The sequence below is a fragment of the Manihot esculenta genome, chromosome 1 (genome assembly GCF_001659605.2).
Source record: "Manihot esculenta cultivar AM560-2 chromosome 1, M.esculenta_v8, whole genome shotgun sequence".
NCBI lineage: Eukaryota > Viridiplantae > Streptophyta > Magnoliopsida > Malpighiales > Euphorbiaceae > Manihot > Manihot esculenta.
The window spans coordinates 38,917,668-38,932,571 of record NC_035161.2 but is presented as its reverse complement, the minus strand read 5'-3'; the positions used below and the strand labels follow the sequence as shown (position 1 = coordinate 38,932,571).

The 14,904-nt window shown below is 32.5% G+C and overlaps 1 protein-coding gene across 2 annotated transcripts; it reads left to right on the top strand.

Moving 5' to 3' along the window:
* The first annotated feature begins 6,791 nt into the window (after positions 1 to 6,791).
* LOC110612799 (sucrose synthase 3) lies at positions 6,792 to 13,794 on the top strand. 2 transcript variants are annotated; one of them, XM_021753605.2, is made up of 15 exons: positions 6,792 to 7,167; positions 7,388 to 7,520; positions 8,249 to 8,400; positions 8,504 to 8,696; positions 8,875 to 8,993; positions 9,108 to 9,324; positions 9,608 to 9,703; positions 9,806 to 9,979; positions 10,621 to 10,737; positions 10,841 to 11,007; positions 11,648 to 11,872; positions 12,088 to 12,409; positions 12,493 to 12,737; positions 12,809 to 12,947; positions 13,482 to 13,794. In XM_021753605.2, exons 1-15 carry the CDS (start codon positions 7,070 to 7,072, stop codon positions 13,518 to 13,520), a joined length of 2,436 nt encoding a protein of 811 aa, XP_021609297.1. In that variant the 5' UTR covers positions 6,792 to 7,069; the 3' UTR covers positions 13,521 to 13,794. The 2 variants fall into 2 exon arrangements, with proteins under 2 accessions (XP_021609297.1, XP_021609303.1); XM_021753611.2 differs by lacking the exon at positions 6,792 to 7,167 and having other exon boundaries at positions 7,491 to 7,597.
* Positions 13,795 to 14,904: the final 1,110 nt, after the last annotated feature.

The window sequence follows — 14,904 nt, the reverse complement described above, 5'->3', positions numbered from 1 at the left end:
AAGAAGTATCTTCTTCATTTAATTATGCATGAGTTTTGAAAACTAAATGCTAATAATAGTTTTGGGAATCATTAAACTCGAAAAAATCCAATAGAAAGTCAAACTTTAAATATTTCATATCGCACCTCAACTTATAAAAAATTGAAATTAAAGCCCCAAACAATATTAAAAGTGAAGATGAAATGAAGGGTTTTCAAAGTTAAAGAAGATGCCATTAGATTTTCTTTCATTAAGGTCAGTTATTAATTTATGAGTATTTTGACATTAATTTTTGTTATTAAAAAGTAATTTATCAACAATTCTTACTTTATATTTCATTAAAATTAAATAATAGTAATAAACTAATTTATTTCAATTAAATTAAATTTGATTTTTAACAAAAAGAAATATGTTTAAGCTTCGAGAAAAAACTATAAACACAAATTTGTGTTGACATCTTGCTTGAAAAATGAGATAATAGATTACCAAAAAGAAAAATTATAAAGAAAAACCCTTAGATACAAAACAAAATATTAGTAACAAGAATAAGGATTCTGTGAGCCGCTGCTTTAACTTTAACATTTGTGCATGTAGATGAGAGAGCCGCATTGCCTTTGCTGCCTATGTATGCCAAATCGATATCCTGAAGTTCTACACCCTTACTGGAACCGCTGAGCTGCACAGTAAATTGACTGCAACTGTCCAAGTCGAGGTGCCCTTGACGTTTTAGAAATGAACTTTGCCCATCTTCACACGGGATGGCTGCACAAATACTAGTATGATATGTGATAACATAATAATAATAATAACATCCATGATCTTCTATTAACAGCATGACAAGGTATATAAAATATAAAAAGATTTTTTAAATTATTTTATCCGGTTTAATCAAATAATGAAAAGTTAATCACTAATTTTATTAATGTCAATTGATATTTTTAAATTTTAGAATTGACCTGCAAGCTTTTTTAAAACACGTAAATTTCACTAAAATTATGATTGTGCATGTAGTATAATTGACTGTTATAGTGCATGTACTAAATAAGATATAAATTCAGTGACTCAGTGTTAACTGTCTATTCACTATTTATGAATTGACTTATAAAATTATCACAAATTAAATTTAATATGAAGTCAGTCAAAACATACTAATTGAATCGAATATAAATATCCTTAAACCAAAACATCACGAAACAGACTTTTTTTTAACTTTATCAGTATACCTTTTCTATTATCCTTCATCAAATCTCAACCTTAACCAATTAAATTTTAGTTTTATTAATTAAAAATCACAAAAATCTATTTAACTTTCCCGTGAAATTAAACCTCCATCCACGTGTATACATCTCCTTAACCTACGGAATTTCATATCATCAATATGTATAGAAGCTAATTTATATATTAATTAACTTACCTGAAGCCATGTTCAGGGCCGCAAGTAATTTCTTTGACGGTGAGATTGGTAACTCCTTGTTCGACAGAGACGCAGTCTCACCGGTGGAAATGACGCTGCACAGTGATGGAATCGGAATTGCTTATGTGAATGCCGTCGGTGTTCGGGCTTTCCCCTGGAGCAGTTAGGTTCATGTACCCCCAGATGATGAGGAGGAGGGTGCAGAATCGTTTGCCTGTGCGAGGCCCAACGGCCAATGAGACTCCTACTTTGGCGAACTGCACCATTGGCCACACAAGAAAATAAAGTTAAGCCCAATACATGAATGGCCTAACCTCGTATCTTCCTGTAATGGGCATGGTGATAGATAATCCCTATATTGTTGTTTTTATTTATTTAAGAGTTAATCGAAAATAAAAGAAGCATAAAATTAAATAGTTGTAATTATATTTCATATCCTTTTTACCAATTAAATATTAATTTTATTTTAAATGTATTTAATCATTATTTATATCTTTAAAAATTAATAAATTAACACATTACTTGCAGTATTACTATTTCCACATTATCGAAATTTAAAATTAATCACTAAAATAATTTATATTTTATTTTTATTATAATTTTATTTAATATTATTTTTTTTAATTAAATTATTTCTTTAATTAAATGTGCTCTATTATTATTTATATAATTAAAATTTTATAAATTATTAAATTATTTTTTATTATTATTAAATTTATTTAAAAATTATTATTTATATTATTATTATTATTATTTTAATTTCATAATAATAATTTATCTTGATTTTATTTTGATCAAAATCATTATCATCTATTTTCAATTAATTTGTGCAATATATTTACTATTTATTATTATTTTTAAAAGTATTATTAAGAAAATAATTTTATTAAATATATTATTTGTGGAATACTAAAAAATAATTTAAAATAATATTTAATATTATTCAACTTAAAAATATTAAAAATAATAAAATAATTTTTTAAACATATTTTTTCTAAATTATTCTTTCAAGTCTAAGTATAATATTAATTGACATTTTTTTTAAAATTGTACTAATATTTAAAGTGAATTTAAAAAAAACTAATAATGTATGAATTAAGTTAAATTTTGACTATTTGTTTAAGGGACTAAAAGAACATGTAATTCATATCATAGATTTGAGTCTTTATTATTCTCCATTTTTCAAAAAAGATTTTATTAATAAAATAAATAATTATTTATTAATAAAATAAATAATTACGAATAAAATTTATACGTTTAACTGAGCGACATGGCAATATTGTTAATGTTTAACTGTCTAAATAATAATAGAGTACAATTAAACTGACTTTAAAGGCTCAATATTTAATTGGTAAAAAAAAATTGTATATAATATAATTATAATAAAATAAAAGGTATAGAATTTTTTTTATAATTAACTATTTATTTAATTATCTAATGTTATTTGTTGGCATGAGCTTATGCCTTTTATTTATACCTTTTAGGGATCTATTCATAGTTATCCAACAGAAATAGTTGTTACTTTTAAGCTTGGTGTCACTATTTTTATCCATTCCTTCGCCAAATGCAGCTCAATAATTTAGTCAAATGAAAACTTTTTGCTATATAACACTGTAGTGATAAAGGATTATTGAGACTCCGTCAGTAATTTCAATTAATATCATTTGGCCAAGATAAAATAAGAGAAAAAATAGGATAAAAAATTAAAAATCTTATTAAAATTTTTCAAAGATTGAAAGGTGCCTTTCTAATAGTTAAAGGAGGTTATTTATAATAAAAATAAAATTTTAATATGTAAAATTATGAAAATATTTAAAATATCTAAAAAAATAATTAAACTGTAAAATTGATCTCTAAACGATGAAATTTCCATATCGAATTTTGTGACAGGCTTACGACCCTTATCACACTTTGAAAGTCGTGTATCTCGAAATTTTTTTTTCGAAAAATTATCGTGAATATTCTCTATCGGATGTCTGCAGCAAAAGTTAGGTCCGGTCCAAATTTACTGTAAAATTCAAGACTAACTGCTCCATGTCAGGCAGTTTTATAATTAGCAACTAATGGCAAGAATCTCTAACGTAATTTACTCTAAAAACTAACAACTAACTCAGAAGAAAAGAGTATCTAAAACTTTTTTAAAGATATAACACTTATATCCAAAATCGGTATAGAATTCAACATAAATTTAATTTAGGTTAAGTCCATCATTTTGTTAACATGGTTATAATTATCATTAATAATTATAATATTACACGTAATTAATTTAAATACAGGCTATCATCACACATATAGATCATTCATATTTATTACGTAAATAAGGCTTAATAAAAATAACGAAGTGGTGGTGCAGGCGGAGCTGGCACAACGGGTGGCTTCTTGACACGGTATTCCGCGATTACAACGCCGCCATACTTGAGAGCTGCCTGGTCACAGTTGATAGTTTCCCTAGTCTGACGAGGGGCACGACGGCTCGGCTTTTGGCATATGCAGTGCTCCTCAAGCAATGCGAATGCTTCAATTCCAACATCTTTGTTGCTTGAAAAAGCCATGCTCAGCAGCTCTTCTAGATGACTATTATCTGACTAGCTTAGTGCTTATTTGAGATAATATACACATAGAAACATGACCCCTTTATATATGCGACATGGTACTCCTTATCTGCCTTTTTTTTGTTTTAAATATTCTTCTTCTCTGTTTCCTTCGAAATGTAAAAGATGCTGATACGTATTTATCTGATGAGCTTTCGGTGGTTGCAACTTCATTTTCGCATCTATCTTTAGGGGATCCCAATGCTTGCTTGAATTGCTTGGCCAATGGCCATAGCAAGCTCAGGGATAGGTAGAGAGCAGAACAATTAACTATAAAAGCATCTGGGCGTTGTGTGGATGAAGGAATGTTTTGGAAGAGATCCCTGTTTGTTGAATTTCAATACTGCATGGCTTTACCAAGATTTTTGGAGTAGCTGAAAAAAATAACCATAAAGGAAAATGAAAAAGGTCTGGTAGACGTGGCACATGAATGATCGATAGATTATCCAACCCTATGTTTTTTTCCCTTCTTTTTTTTTTTAGATGGACAAGAAACAATAATTTTTTTAAAGATATGTCATAAATAAAAATTTCTGTCTAAAAATAAAAACTCTCCCAATTGGGTTAGCATGTGGCCATGCACTTTTGATATTTGTGCATATCCGCAATTTATTCTTATTGCGCCTTGAAAAAGTGTCAATTTTGTGATCATATGGTCCCTCAAACAGATCACTTTGACCCAAATGAAGACCGATGGCATTTACTGGATGCCTTTGTGCCCAATCCATCCCACCTAATTAAGCAACTATGGCTTAAAAGTTGTGCACTCATCCATTTAAATCAAAAACCAAATTGAATTAATTTTGAAGTATTTTATTTAAATTTATGGATAGATGAAATTAATTTATAAGATTTAAAAATTAATTAAAATCTATAATATATGTGATAAGCTAAATACAAGTATCTGTTTTAATAATTATCAATCTCCTGCTTAGTGAACTCCAAGCTTCCATAAGTTTAACTATTTTATTTTTTAAATAATAATTATTTAATGATATTAAATTAAATGATCATTATCATAAAATTTATATAAAGCGTAGTGTATTTTTTTTATTTAATTATATGTAATTTTTATAAAAAAACATGCAATTCATTTTTATATATAAAAACAAGTAATGTAATAAAAATATGTAATTTATTCTCATATTTAAAAATATTATATAAAAATTACTGAAATTAATTTTCATACTTAATAATCGTCTCTTATAAATTATTAAATATTAATGTGACATTTTAATTTATTTTAATTTTTTATTTTACACTCTCGCGTCTTATAATACTTTTATATATTAACTCTGTCGATTAAAATGAATTAAAAATGGTCCGAGTGTTTTAGGTGATTTTTTTAAAGATAATTTTATTTTGTAGGACCAAATTTATAATCCAGGCCAATGGTTTTGAAAAAAAAAAAAAACAACCTTGGAAAGTGAGATTCCATTTAGAGAAATAGGTGGGCCCGAAAGTATTAATGATTTCGATAAGAGGATAATGCAGTTTATTGCACCATTCATACAAAGCTCTTTGGGATATAATTCTGTACATCTACCATCCATCACCATCAGTATCGGTGGACTGTATAATCTAAGAGCGAGTTAAGGGGGTGATGATGAACCCTAAAGAAAACAATTATTGGATAATATTTAAACAAATATTATGCTTTACAAAAATTTAATAAATATAATTATTTATTCTCAATTTTAATTATGCATACTTTAAATTATGTTTTTATAGAATGATTTATAATCATGGGCACACAGATTTCACTCGAGCCGACAGAACCGGCGGCAAAAGCACTAGCATCCAAAGATAATAAAATTACTGCACACAACATTGGATAAAAAGGAGCATGGGCATTGGGCAGCTCCTCCAAATCCTTGCATTTAAACAGCTGCACTGCATTTACTTACTGTGTTTCTTCCTTTCAAATGATTTCATTATTTTTAAAATTGTAAAATGTCTTATTTAATTTTAAATTAATTATAATATGTTCAATTAATATATTTTTAATAATAATTTTAATAATAATATTAATAGGTCTAGTTTTTAAATTTAATTACTTTCCTTTTATTTGAATTTTCAATTCGTCTTCTCTCTCCTATCATTGTTTTTCAAAGCGACCCCTACCGCTGTCCTTAGTATATTCTGTTAATAACTTTATCCTCCGAGGGGAAACGGAAACAATGCTGCTCTTCTCTCGTACTGATCGAACGGCTGATGAGGGCTGAAAATTCCCCGCCCCATAAAATAGGTAAATAATTTGTCAAGCAACAATTGGTTGAAACCGACACGCGTCCCTGCAAAGATGACGACGTCGACTCTTTCATCCGTTAAATTATGTAATAAAGTATGAATTTTCCAAAATATCCGTTGCTTTGCCCATGCAGTCGGCGGTCCTGCTTGAAAAATGGTGGGTTTTAAAAATCTAGAATTCTAGATGCCTTTGAAGGAAGAATCCTCTACCATCTTCTCAGGTTGATGCGTAAATATTCGTGAAAAAAAGTGCAAATTAATTATGATTAGTCTCTTTATCATAGATTAAAAAGAAAATAAACTGATATATGCAAAATGAAATTATAAAATAAAGAAAATAATATAATATTAAGTAGGATAATTACTTAATTGCTAAACAAATCCACGTACTGAAAGTATTATCTTTCATGTTTTCAATATAATTAATTAATTATTTATTTATTTATTATAAACTATCCATTAATCAAAATTCATTGATTTAATTATTATTATTTTTAATAATTAGGATTAGGCGCTAACAAAAGAAAACCGCAGCGTGTATTGGGATCCCTCGTCCCTGGTTTATCCATATGTGCAGGGTTGCCACTTCCCAAACAATAATCTTCAAATTGTTTTTTCCTTTTGTGTATTTTACAAAAGTCACATTCTATCAGTACAAAGTTCAAACACGCAATTATCTTGCTCAGTTTCCCTTTTTGCTATAAATTTGCTTCCGTCTTCTTCTTCTTCTTCTTACAGAGCAACAAGCCAATACCGAGTTCGCTTCCTTTCGGGATCACCTACTCTACTAGTACAGAAAGCTTATCAGCTCTTTCTATTTGCTTCTACTTCGATCATGGCAAATCCCAAGTTAGGTCGAATCCCCAGCATGAGAGAGCGCGTAGAAGATACTCTCTCTGTTCACCGTAACGAGCTCGTTTCTCTCCTCTGCAGGTTTTTCCCTTGTGCACATACTGTTTTTACTCTGCTATTTTATTGTTTGGTTCCTGAGAAACCGGAGTGTATATACTTTTTTCTATTTGGTATTTCAAATGGGAACTTACTATTCAACTTCTGCCATGCTTTATGTGTTGTTGATTATTAAAATATTCGGCAATTAAAAGGAGAAGAGTGGTTTTGTGTCTTTAGTGACTTTTTTTTTTGGATTTTGAAGGTATGTGGATCAAGGAAAAGGAATTTTGCAACCGCATACTTTGATCGATGAACTTGATAATATCGTAGGCGAGGATGAAGCGGGGCTGGGGCTAAGAAATGGTCCCTTTAGTGAAATCATTAAATCTGCTCAGGTAGTCTTTGGTCGCTGTTGTTGAGCACACATGACCTTAATGTTTTTGATTATGACATATTCTACACAGAAATGAAGGTAAGGGGAAGGAGAAACACCTTAATATGCTTATTTATTATTATTATTTTTAAAAATTTCTGTTAAAGAATAAAGTCACGTTCAATCAATAAATGCCGATCAAAGCCAGACGTTTTGTGATCGGCGGAGAGAAGGAAAAAGGATAAAGGGTTTTTTATTATTATTATTATTATTATCTGTCGCGAGAAATTGTGAATCAGATAGCTAGTTTGTCTTAAATATAATCCTACATTATTAACTGGATAATGCATTTAGGGTGTGGGTGTGCTAGACGCCCTCGGATAGTAAAAAGATTTACAAAAAATGCTAGATGTAGCTTTATATACATATTTAGTTATTTATTTATTTATAGATAAAGAACTTTTTATATTTCTACTTTACTGGAACTCTTATATGAGTAATGCAATAGGCAGAATTTTATCTAATTACTTTTTTTTAAATTTTTGCTCTAATTATTTTTGTCCTTTAATTACTTTTTATGTTTGTTCTACTGAAGAAGATTACACTTGACACATTTGCATGTTACCATAAAAATCTGCCCGATTTTGTGTGCTTATGTTTATTTCCAGCAAATGGAAGCCGCCCCCTCCCCCTTTTCCTTTTCTCCTGCAAATTACATTATCTTGACTTTTGGATATATGTTGGCAATAGGAAGCCATAGTTCTGCCTCCATTTGTGGCTATAGCGATTCGTCCAAGACCTGGTGTTTGGGAATATGTCCGTGTGAATGTCTATGAGCTTGGTGTGGAGCAGTTGAGTGTCTCTGAATATCTTCGGTTCAAAGAAGAACTTGTAGATGGGCCGTAAGAAACTTCCTCCTCCTTCCCATTCTTTGACTTCTTTATCTTGCAATAACCTTTTACCATTTAGATTATCGTTTATGCTGTTTACCAATTGTTCATTTAGGTCTAATGATCCTTATGTACTTGAGCTTGATTTTGAGCCATTCAATGCTGATGTTCCTCGTCCCAACCGGTCTTCATCTATTGGCAATGGTGTTCAATTCCTCAATCGCCATCTTTCTTCAATCATGTTTCGTAACAAGGACTGCTTGGAACCTTTAAATGATTTCCTTCGAGCACACAAATATAAAGGGCATGTAAGTTTGTAGTGAAAAACTTATTTTAAGGGCTCTCTTGAAAAACTGCAAATTTCAGAAATGTTGTGTCACTGATATTGATATGGGGTGGATTTTAGTATATCTGGAAAACGGATGATTGAAATAGTACTTGGATTGAGCATGTTGAGGGGATAACTGATCAAAGGATTATGTGCAGGCCTTGATGTTGAATGATCGGATACAGAGCATATCTCGACTTCAGTCTGCTCTTTCTAAGGCAGAAGATTATATTTCTAAGCTTCCATCTGATACACCATATACTGATTTCGAGTATACGTAAGTTCTTATATGCATAATTCTGGTATACGAAGTTTATAAACAGAGTATATTTGTAGAAATTATTCTCTTGTCCCCAGATTTTTCTTGCTTCTTATTGTTATTTTAATTCAGATTGCAAGGGTTGGGTTTTGAGAGAGGTTGGGGGGATACTGCGGCACGGGTACTGGAGAATATGCATCTTCTCTTGGACATCCTGCAGGCTCCTGATCCCGCATCTTTAGAAACATTCCTTGGGAGATTACCCATGGTGTTTAATGTTGTCATTTTGTCTCCACATGGATACTTTGGGCAAGCAAATGTTTTAGGTTTGCCCGACACTGGTGGACAGGTGCTTCCTTGCTTTTGTGATCAACCAAACAATTAACAAAATAGTGTACAAAATAGATAGTATTTTGTGAACATCTTCTTAGGCCTGGCTTAGGTCTTTGTTTTCTTGTCTCTGCAGACCATGCTCATTCCTCACTTCTTATCATCCTTATGTTAGTCTATGTCTGGCCCTTCCTTACACTCCCCCCAAACGAAAATCAAAGAAGACCAAACCTGAAAATATCAACTTCTTTGGACATTTTTTTTAAAAATATTAATATAAATGTTTTATAATTAAATTGCAGGTGGTTTACATACTGGATCAAGTTCGTGCCTTAGAGAATGAAATGCTTCTTAGAATACAGAAGCAAGGCCTGGATTTCAAGCCTAGGATTCTAATTGTGAGTATATTTATGCTTTTATTAGGTCCATTTCTTCAAATATTACCATTTTGATCAATGTTGCTTTTCCCCATGTAACAAATTTTACATTCATTCTTCAAGGTGACCAGGTTAATTCCTGATGCGAAAGGGACTACATGCAATCAAAGGCTGGAAAGAGTCAGTGGAACAGAACACACACATATTTTGCGAGTTCCTTTTAGATCAGAGAAAGGAATTCTTAGAAAATGGATCTCAAGATTTGATGTATGGCCATATTTGGAGAACTTTGCTGAGGTAAGACATGAGTGTGTACACCATGGGCTTTCGGAGTAATGACACTTCAAATGGGAAAGATTTACTTTTATTTTATCGCTGATGTAGATTTAATCGGAAAACTTGCAATTATGTGGGCAATCTAAATTTATGGACCTGGAAGAAAAAATAACGCGGCTTAACAAAAAATAATAATGACAATAATGTGCTGTCTGTAAAGCCTTTTTAGCTTCCATATCATCCTTTTTTCAGGAAGTAGCAATGACGAGAACTGCTCTAAATAGTACTTGTGGTAGACTCAAGGCATGGGAAGGGGAGTCAGTATTTCAGACTAGGTGCTATAGATATTGTCCTCCTAGTTACCTCAAATTTAAGTTTTTTTGTTAACATTTTGAAGGAACAAATTCTTCATCTTATTTTGTTGCACTTGTGTGGCATGTACTTACCACCTGAAAGGATGTTGCCTTGGCTAATATGTAGTTTCGCAAACTATAATTCTTACAGTTATGGAATTGCTACAGCTTCCTGTACAATTTTTCAGTTGGAGTAGTTTTCATCATCAAAAGACATGCTGATCACTATGCCCTGGAATCAAAATACATAATTATTAATTCCCTCCCCCTCTCTCTCTCACGCTCAAACTTTTTGTTCAAATCTTCCAGGATGTGGCCAGTGAAATTGTAGCCGAGTTACAGGGCATTCCCGATTTTATCATAGGAAACTACAGTGATGGGAACCTTGTTGCGTCTTTATTGGCCTATAAGATGGGCATTACACAGGTAGGAATGGTTTTTTGGTATGTGCTTTGGGAAGTATGAGAATCAAATTTCCCGCTGAGAAGGGAAGATTAATTTTTTTTTTTTGTTTGTTTTTGATGTGCAGTGCACCATTGCGCATGCTTTGGAGAAAACCAAATATCCAGATTCAGATATTTATTGGAAAAATTTTGATGAGAAATATCATTTCTCTTGTCAATTCACTGCTGACTTATTAGCCATGAACAATGCAGATTTTATTATTACCAGTACTTACCAAGAGATTGCAGGAACGTAAGTGTGCCTCCCTTCTTACCTTCAAGATGTGACATGGTAACTATTATCGATTTGCGATAGTTTTAAAACCCTTGGAATCTGGGGTTTTGACCTGTATATCTTGCTCTGAAAACGAAAATGAATCAAAACTACAGTTTTGCAATCTAATAATCGTATTCTATAGTAGTAAAAGAATGAAAGCAGAAGAGTAAGAAGAGTGGGGCATGGTTTGATGTTCAGATTTACTCTTCATGGATAAAAGCTGTGAGGTCCCACTTGCTGATATGGGTTCAGGTGGTATTGGAGGCCTGCAATCTTAATCTAATCAAGTTATAATTGCGTTAACATAGCATTTCTAGATACAACTAAAACTTGCAGAATGGTATGAATAATAGCCTTTTTATTTCAATAATCTGTCAGAATTTTATTACCATTAGTAGGAATTGATGACCATTTTGCTGTCTTGGCAACGGAATGGTGCTAACTAATTTGCTGTGGTCATGTGAACTATGATAGCTTTTCTTCCGTATGATATGTGAATATATTAATGCATTTGGAAATAACAAGTTGATGAAATTGCTTATGCAACTTTCATCAATTTGGTAGATTCTATATTAACTGTTATCCCAGGTGTTTAACTTGCATTCTTCTCTGACAGGAAGAACACTGTTGGGCAGTATGAGAGCCACACTGCTTTCACTCTTCCAGGGTTATATCGAGTTGTTCATGGAATCGATGTTTTTGATCCAAAATTCAATATTGTCTCTCCTGGGGCAGATATGTCCATCTACTTCCCTTATTCTGACAAGCAAAAAAGACTTACTGCTTTGCATGGTTCAATAGAAAAGATGTTGTATGATCCTGAGCCAACAGATGAGTGGATGTGAGTCTCTTCATGATTCTATAGTCTGCATATATTAGTGTTTATGATACATACTAAAAAGAAAAAGACCCTTATGATTAATATTACAAGATTGGTTCTTATTGTAAGAATTTGTATTACCCATACAAACAAGTTCCATAGCTAAGAATATTGGTTCTGATCAAGGCTTGTGGAGTTCATTTATCAAATCTGATATTTCCTTTATATCCTTACAGAGGTACACTGAGTGACAAGTCAAAGCCCTTAATCTTTTCCATGGCAAGGCTGGACAGGGTAAAGAACATTACTGGGCTGGTAGAGATGTATGGTAAGAATACAAAACTGAGGGAGCTGGTGAACCTTGTCGTGGTTGCTGGTTACATTGATGTAAAGAAGTCGAAAGACAGGGAAGAAATTGCTGAAATAGAAAAGATGCATGAACTTATGAAGAAGTACAATTTAGATGGGCAATTTCGATGGATAACAGCTCAAACAAATAGAGCACGTAATGGTGAGCTTTATCGCTACATAGCTGATACAAAAGGAGCTTTTGTGCAGGTATGTGATAATTGTATCGTGCTTTATTTTGTATAAAAGATTTCTCAGGCTCCAACTTAATGCCCGTTTTGTTTTGGTATCAGCCTGCCTTTTATGAAGCTTTTGGGCTGACTGTTGTGGAGGCCATGACATGTGGCCTTCCAACATTTGCCACTTGCCATGGTGGTCCTGCAGAAATTATTGAGCATGGTAAATCAGGGTTCCATATTGATCCATATCACCCTGATCAGGCTGCTGAAATTATGGTAGATTTCTTTCAACAATGCAAGGAGAATCCAAGCTGCTGGAATAAGATCTCTGATGCAGGGCTACAGAGGATTTATGAAAGGTCAGTGTCTATAGATAACTTCAGATTATTTAGCTTGGGCTATGCGAGTCTCACTCAGATCTTTTGAATAGGTACACATGGAAGATTTACTCTGAGAGACTATTGACATTGGCTGGGGTTTATAGTTTCTGGAAGTATGTTTCAAAACTTGAGAGGCGTGAGACTCGAAGATATCTTGAGATGTTCTACATCCTCAAGTTCCGTGATTTGGTGAGTGCTTAATAAGCTCTTGTTTTTTATGTTCTTCAATCCAAGCATTATTGTCAATCTGGCTAGTGTTTCATTCCACTTACTTTGCGTTGCGCATGAAATCTACGACTGAAACTAAGTGGTTTGCTGGTAGGGCTGTATTTTCAGTTGAGGGAAGAGGGTTCTAGATATTAACTTGGGTTAGGCCACCCTCGTATGAGTTAGGGAGGAGTGCCTAAGACCTTCCCATATGGGATTCAACACCATAACCCAACAAACTTCTAAATTGCAATTTCGCCCTCTTTTAAATGCTTATAAATTCTTTCCATATCTTTAATAATTGACAAATTTTAAAATTCGACCTGAAGAAATTTTAATCTATAATATGCTTATTAAGCAAAGATATATAGTATCCAATCATTAATCAAATCCAAGTTAATAATACATGAGAATGTAAACATATGGTAGCATCTCTAAGCGATTGTCAGATGTTAAAGTCTTTGTGATGTACGAATATTCTGAATCAAAATTTCTTTATTTGTGTGATTTTTTCAGGTAAAAACCGTTCCTTTGGCAATTGATGACCAACATTGAGCTACAATGACTCGTGGAACTGTATCGCTATGATCAAGAAGCAGCAACAGTATATATTTCACACTGTAATAATAGTAATGTAAATAAATCCCTGCTGCTCCGTCTGGCATATGTTTAAGTTTATTACTTGGAAATTATGGCTGAAGACTTCTCTTATATAAGCCAACTCCTCAAGGATCTGTAACGAATAACTTGAGCTTTCTTATTCCAGCTTGGGAATATGGGGGACAAACATGTGTTACGCTGACAAATTTCATCTTGCACTTTTCAGTTTCCTCTGTGTTATCTTAAGAGACTTGTTTTTTTATGGAAAGTATAAATTAGGGGGAAAATATAGAATAATAAATTAAATGGAGAAAATTTTAGTTTTACGAAACAGAGAGCGAAATTGAAAGTAGTTCTTATATTAGAGAAAACAAAAACAAACACAGAGGAGTCGGGGTTTGGTTGTCTTGATTCTTATCCATTCTGGAATTGGAGCATGGAACGCCGAAGCAGCAAATTATTTGGAAGTTTGTCGTTTGGTCCCGAAGCAGATGCTAAGGCTGCTGCTGGTGGTAGGGTGCTGTCGTCTCTTTGTCAAAAAGAAACCAATATCAGTAACTGACTTCTGACTGGTCTGAAACGCTGCAGCTTTTTCTTTACCACTGCTCAATACTCCAACATGTCACGTGCCTCTACAAAATCTCTTTCTTGATCTCCTTCAATTTCCCTCGTTATTTCCAACGGTCAATTACTCGTTTCTCCCACCAACGGTAAAATATTTATTTGGAAGTCATCCAGTAGGACATAGTTCTTTCTTTTATTTTATTTTTTGGTTAACCACACCGGGTGAGGGTGGAAATGGCGGGTCCATCCCATCTCCACTCTTTTACTTTTGACAGAACGACTGAATGGAGATCAAAGGTGTAAGGGGTGAATTTGCCATTCCGAGCCCCGGCTCTACACAACATTTACCATAAAAAATCCTGGCTCATTCGATCCTCTATCCCCTTATTTTATATTATTTGCAGGGCAATTTTTAAAATTTAGACAAGTGTTTTCCTTATTTAAAGAAATTTTAATAATTTAGCATATATGAATTAGTCGGGTGGTAACACATCAAATTGAATCTCGAGAGGTACCACTGTCTCTTTATTAAAAAAAAAAAATTCAAAATGAGAAGGTAAATTTGTTGGTATCCTAAAAGAATTTCCCTATAGAAAAGTAATGCTCGTAAGATGTTTTGTTTAATAAGGGATTATTGAGGGCAGTCGTCGGAACAAACACCTTATTTTATTTTCTTATTTTTAAAGATAGAAGTTAGTTCTGTTTATCCTTGGAAAAAAAATAACGAGGTTAGTTCTGCTTCCTCTCCAGCCATTTTATCGGTTGTTAGTTTAAA

Excerpts from the sequence above, each read along its gene's own strand:
- LOC110612799 (XM_021753605.2), top strand. The coding sequence starts at position 7,070 with ATGGCAAATCCCAAGTTAGGTCGAATCCCCAGCATGAGAGAGCGCGTA. Across the intron at positions 11,008-11,647 it reads TACCAAGAGATTGCAGGAAC|GAAGAACACTGTTGGGCAGT; the intron begins GTAAGTGTGCCT and ends CTTCTCTGACAG. Across the intron at positions 12,738-12,808 it reads CTACAGAGGATTTATGAAAG|GTACACATGGAAGATTTACT; the intron begins GTCAGTGTCTAT and ends TCTTTTGAATAG.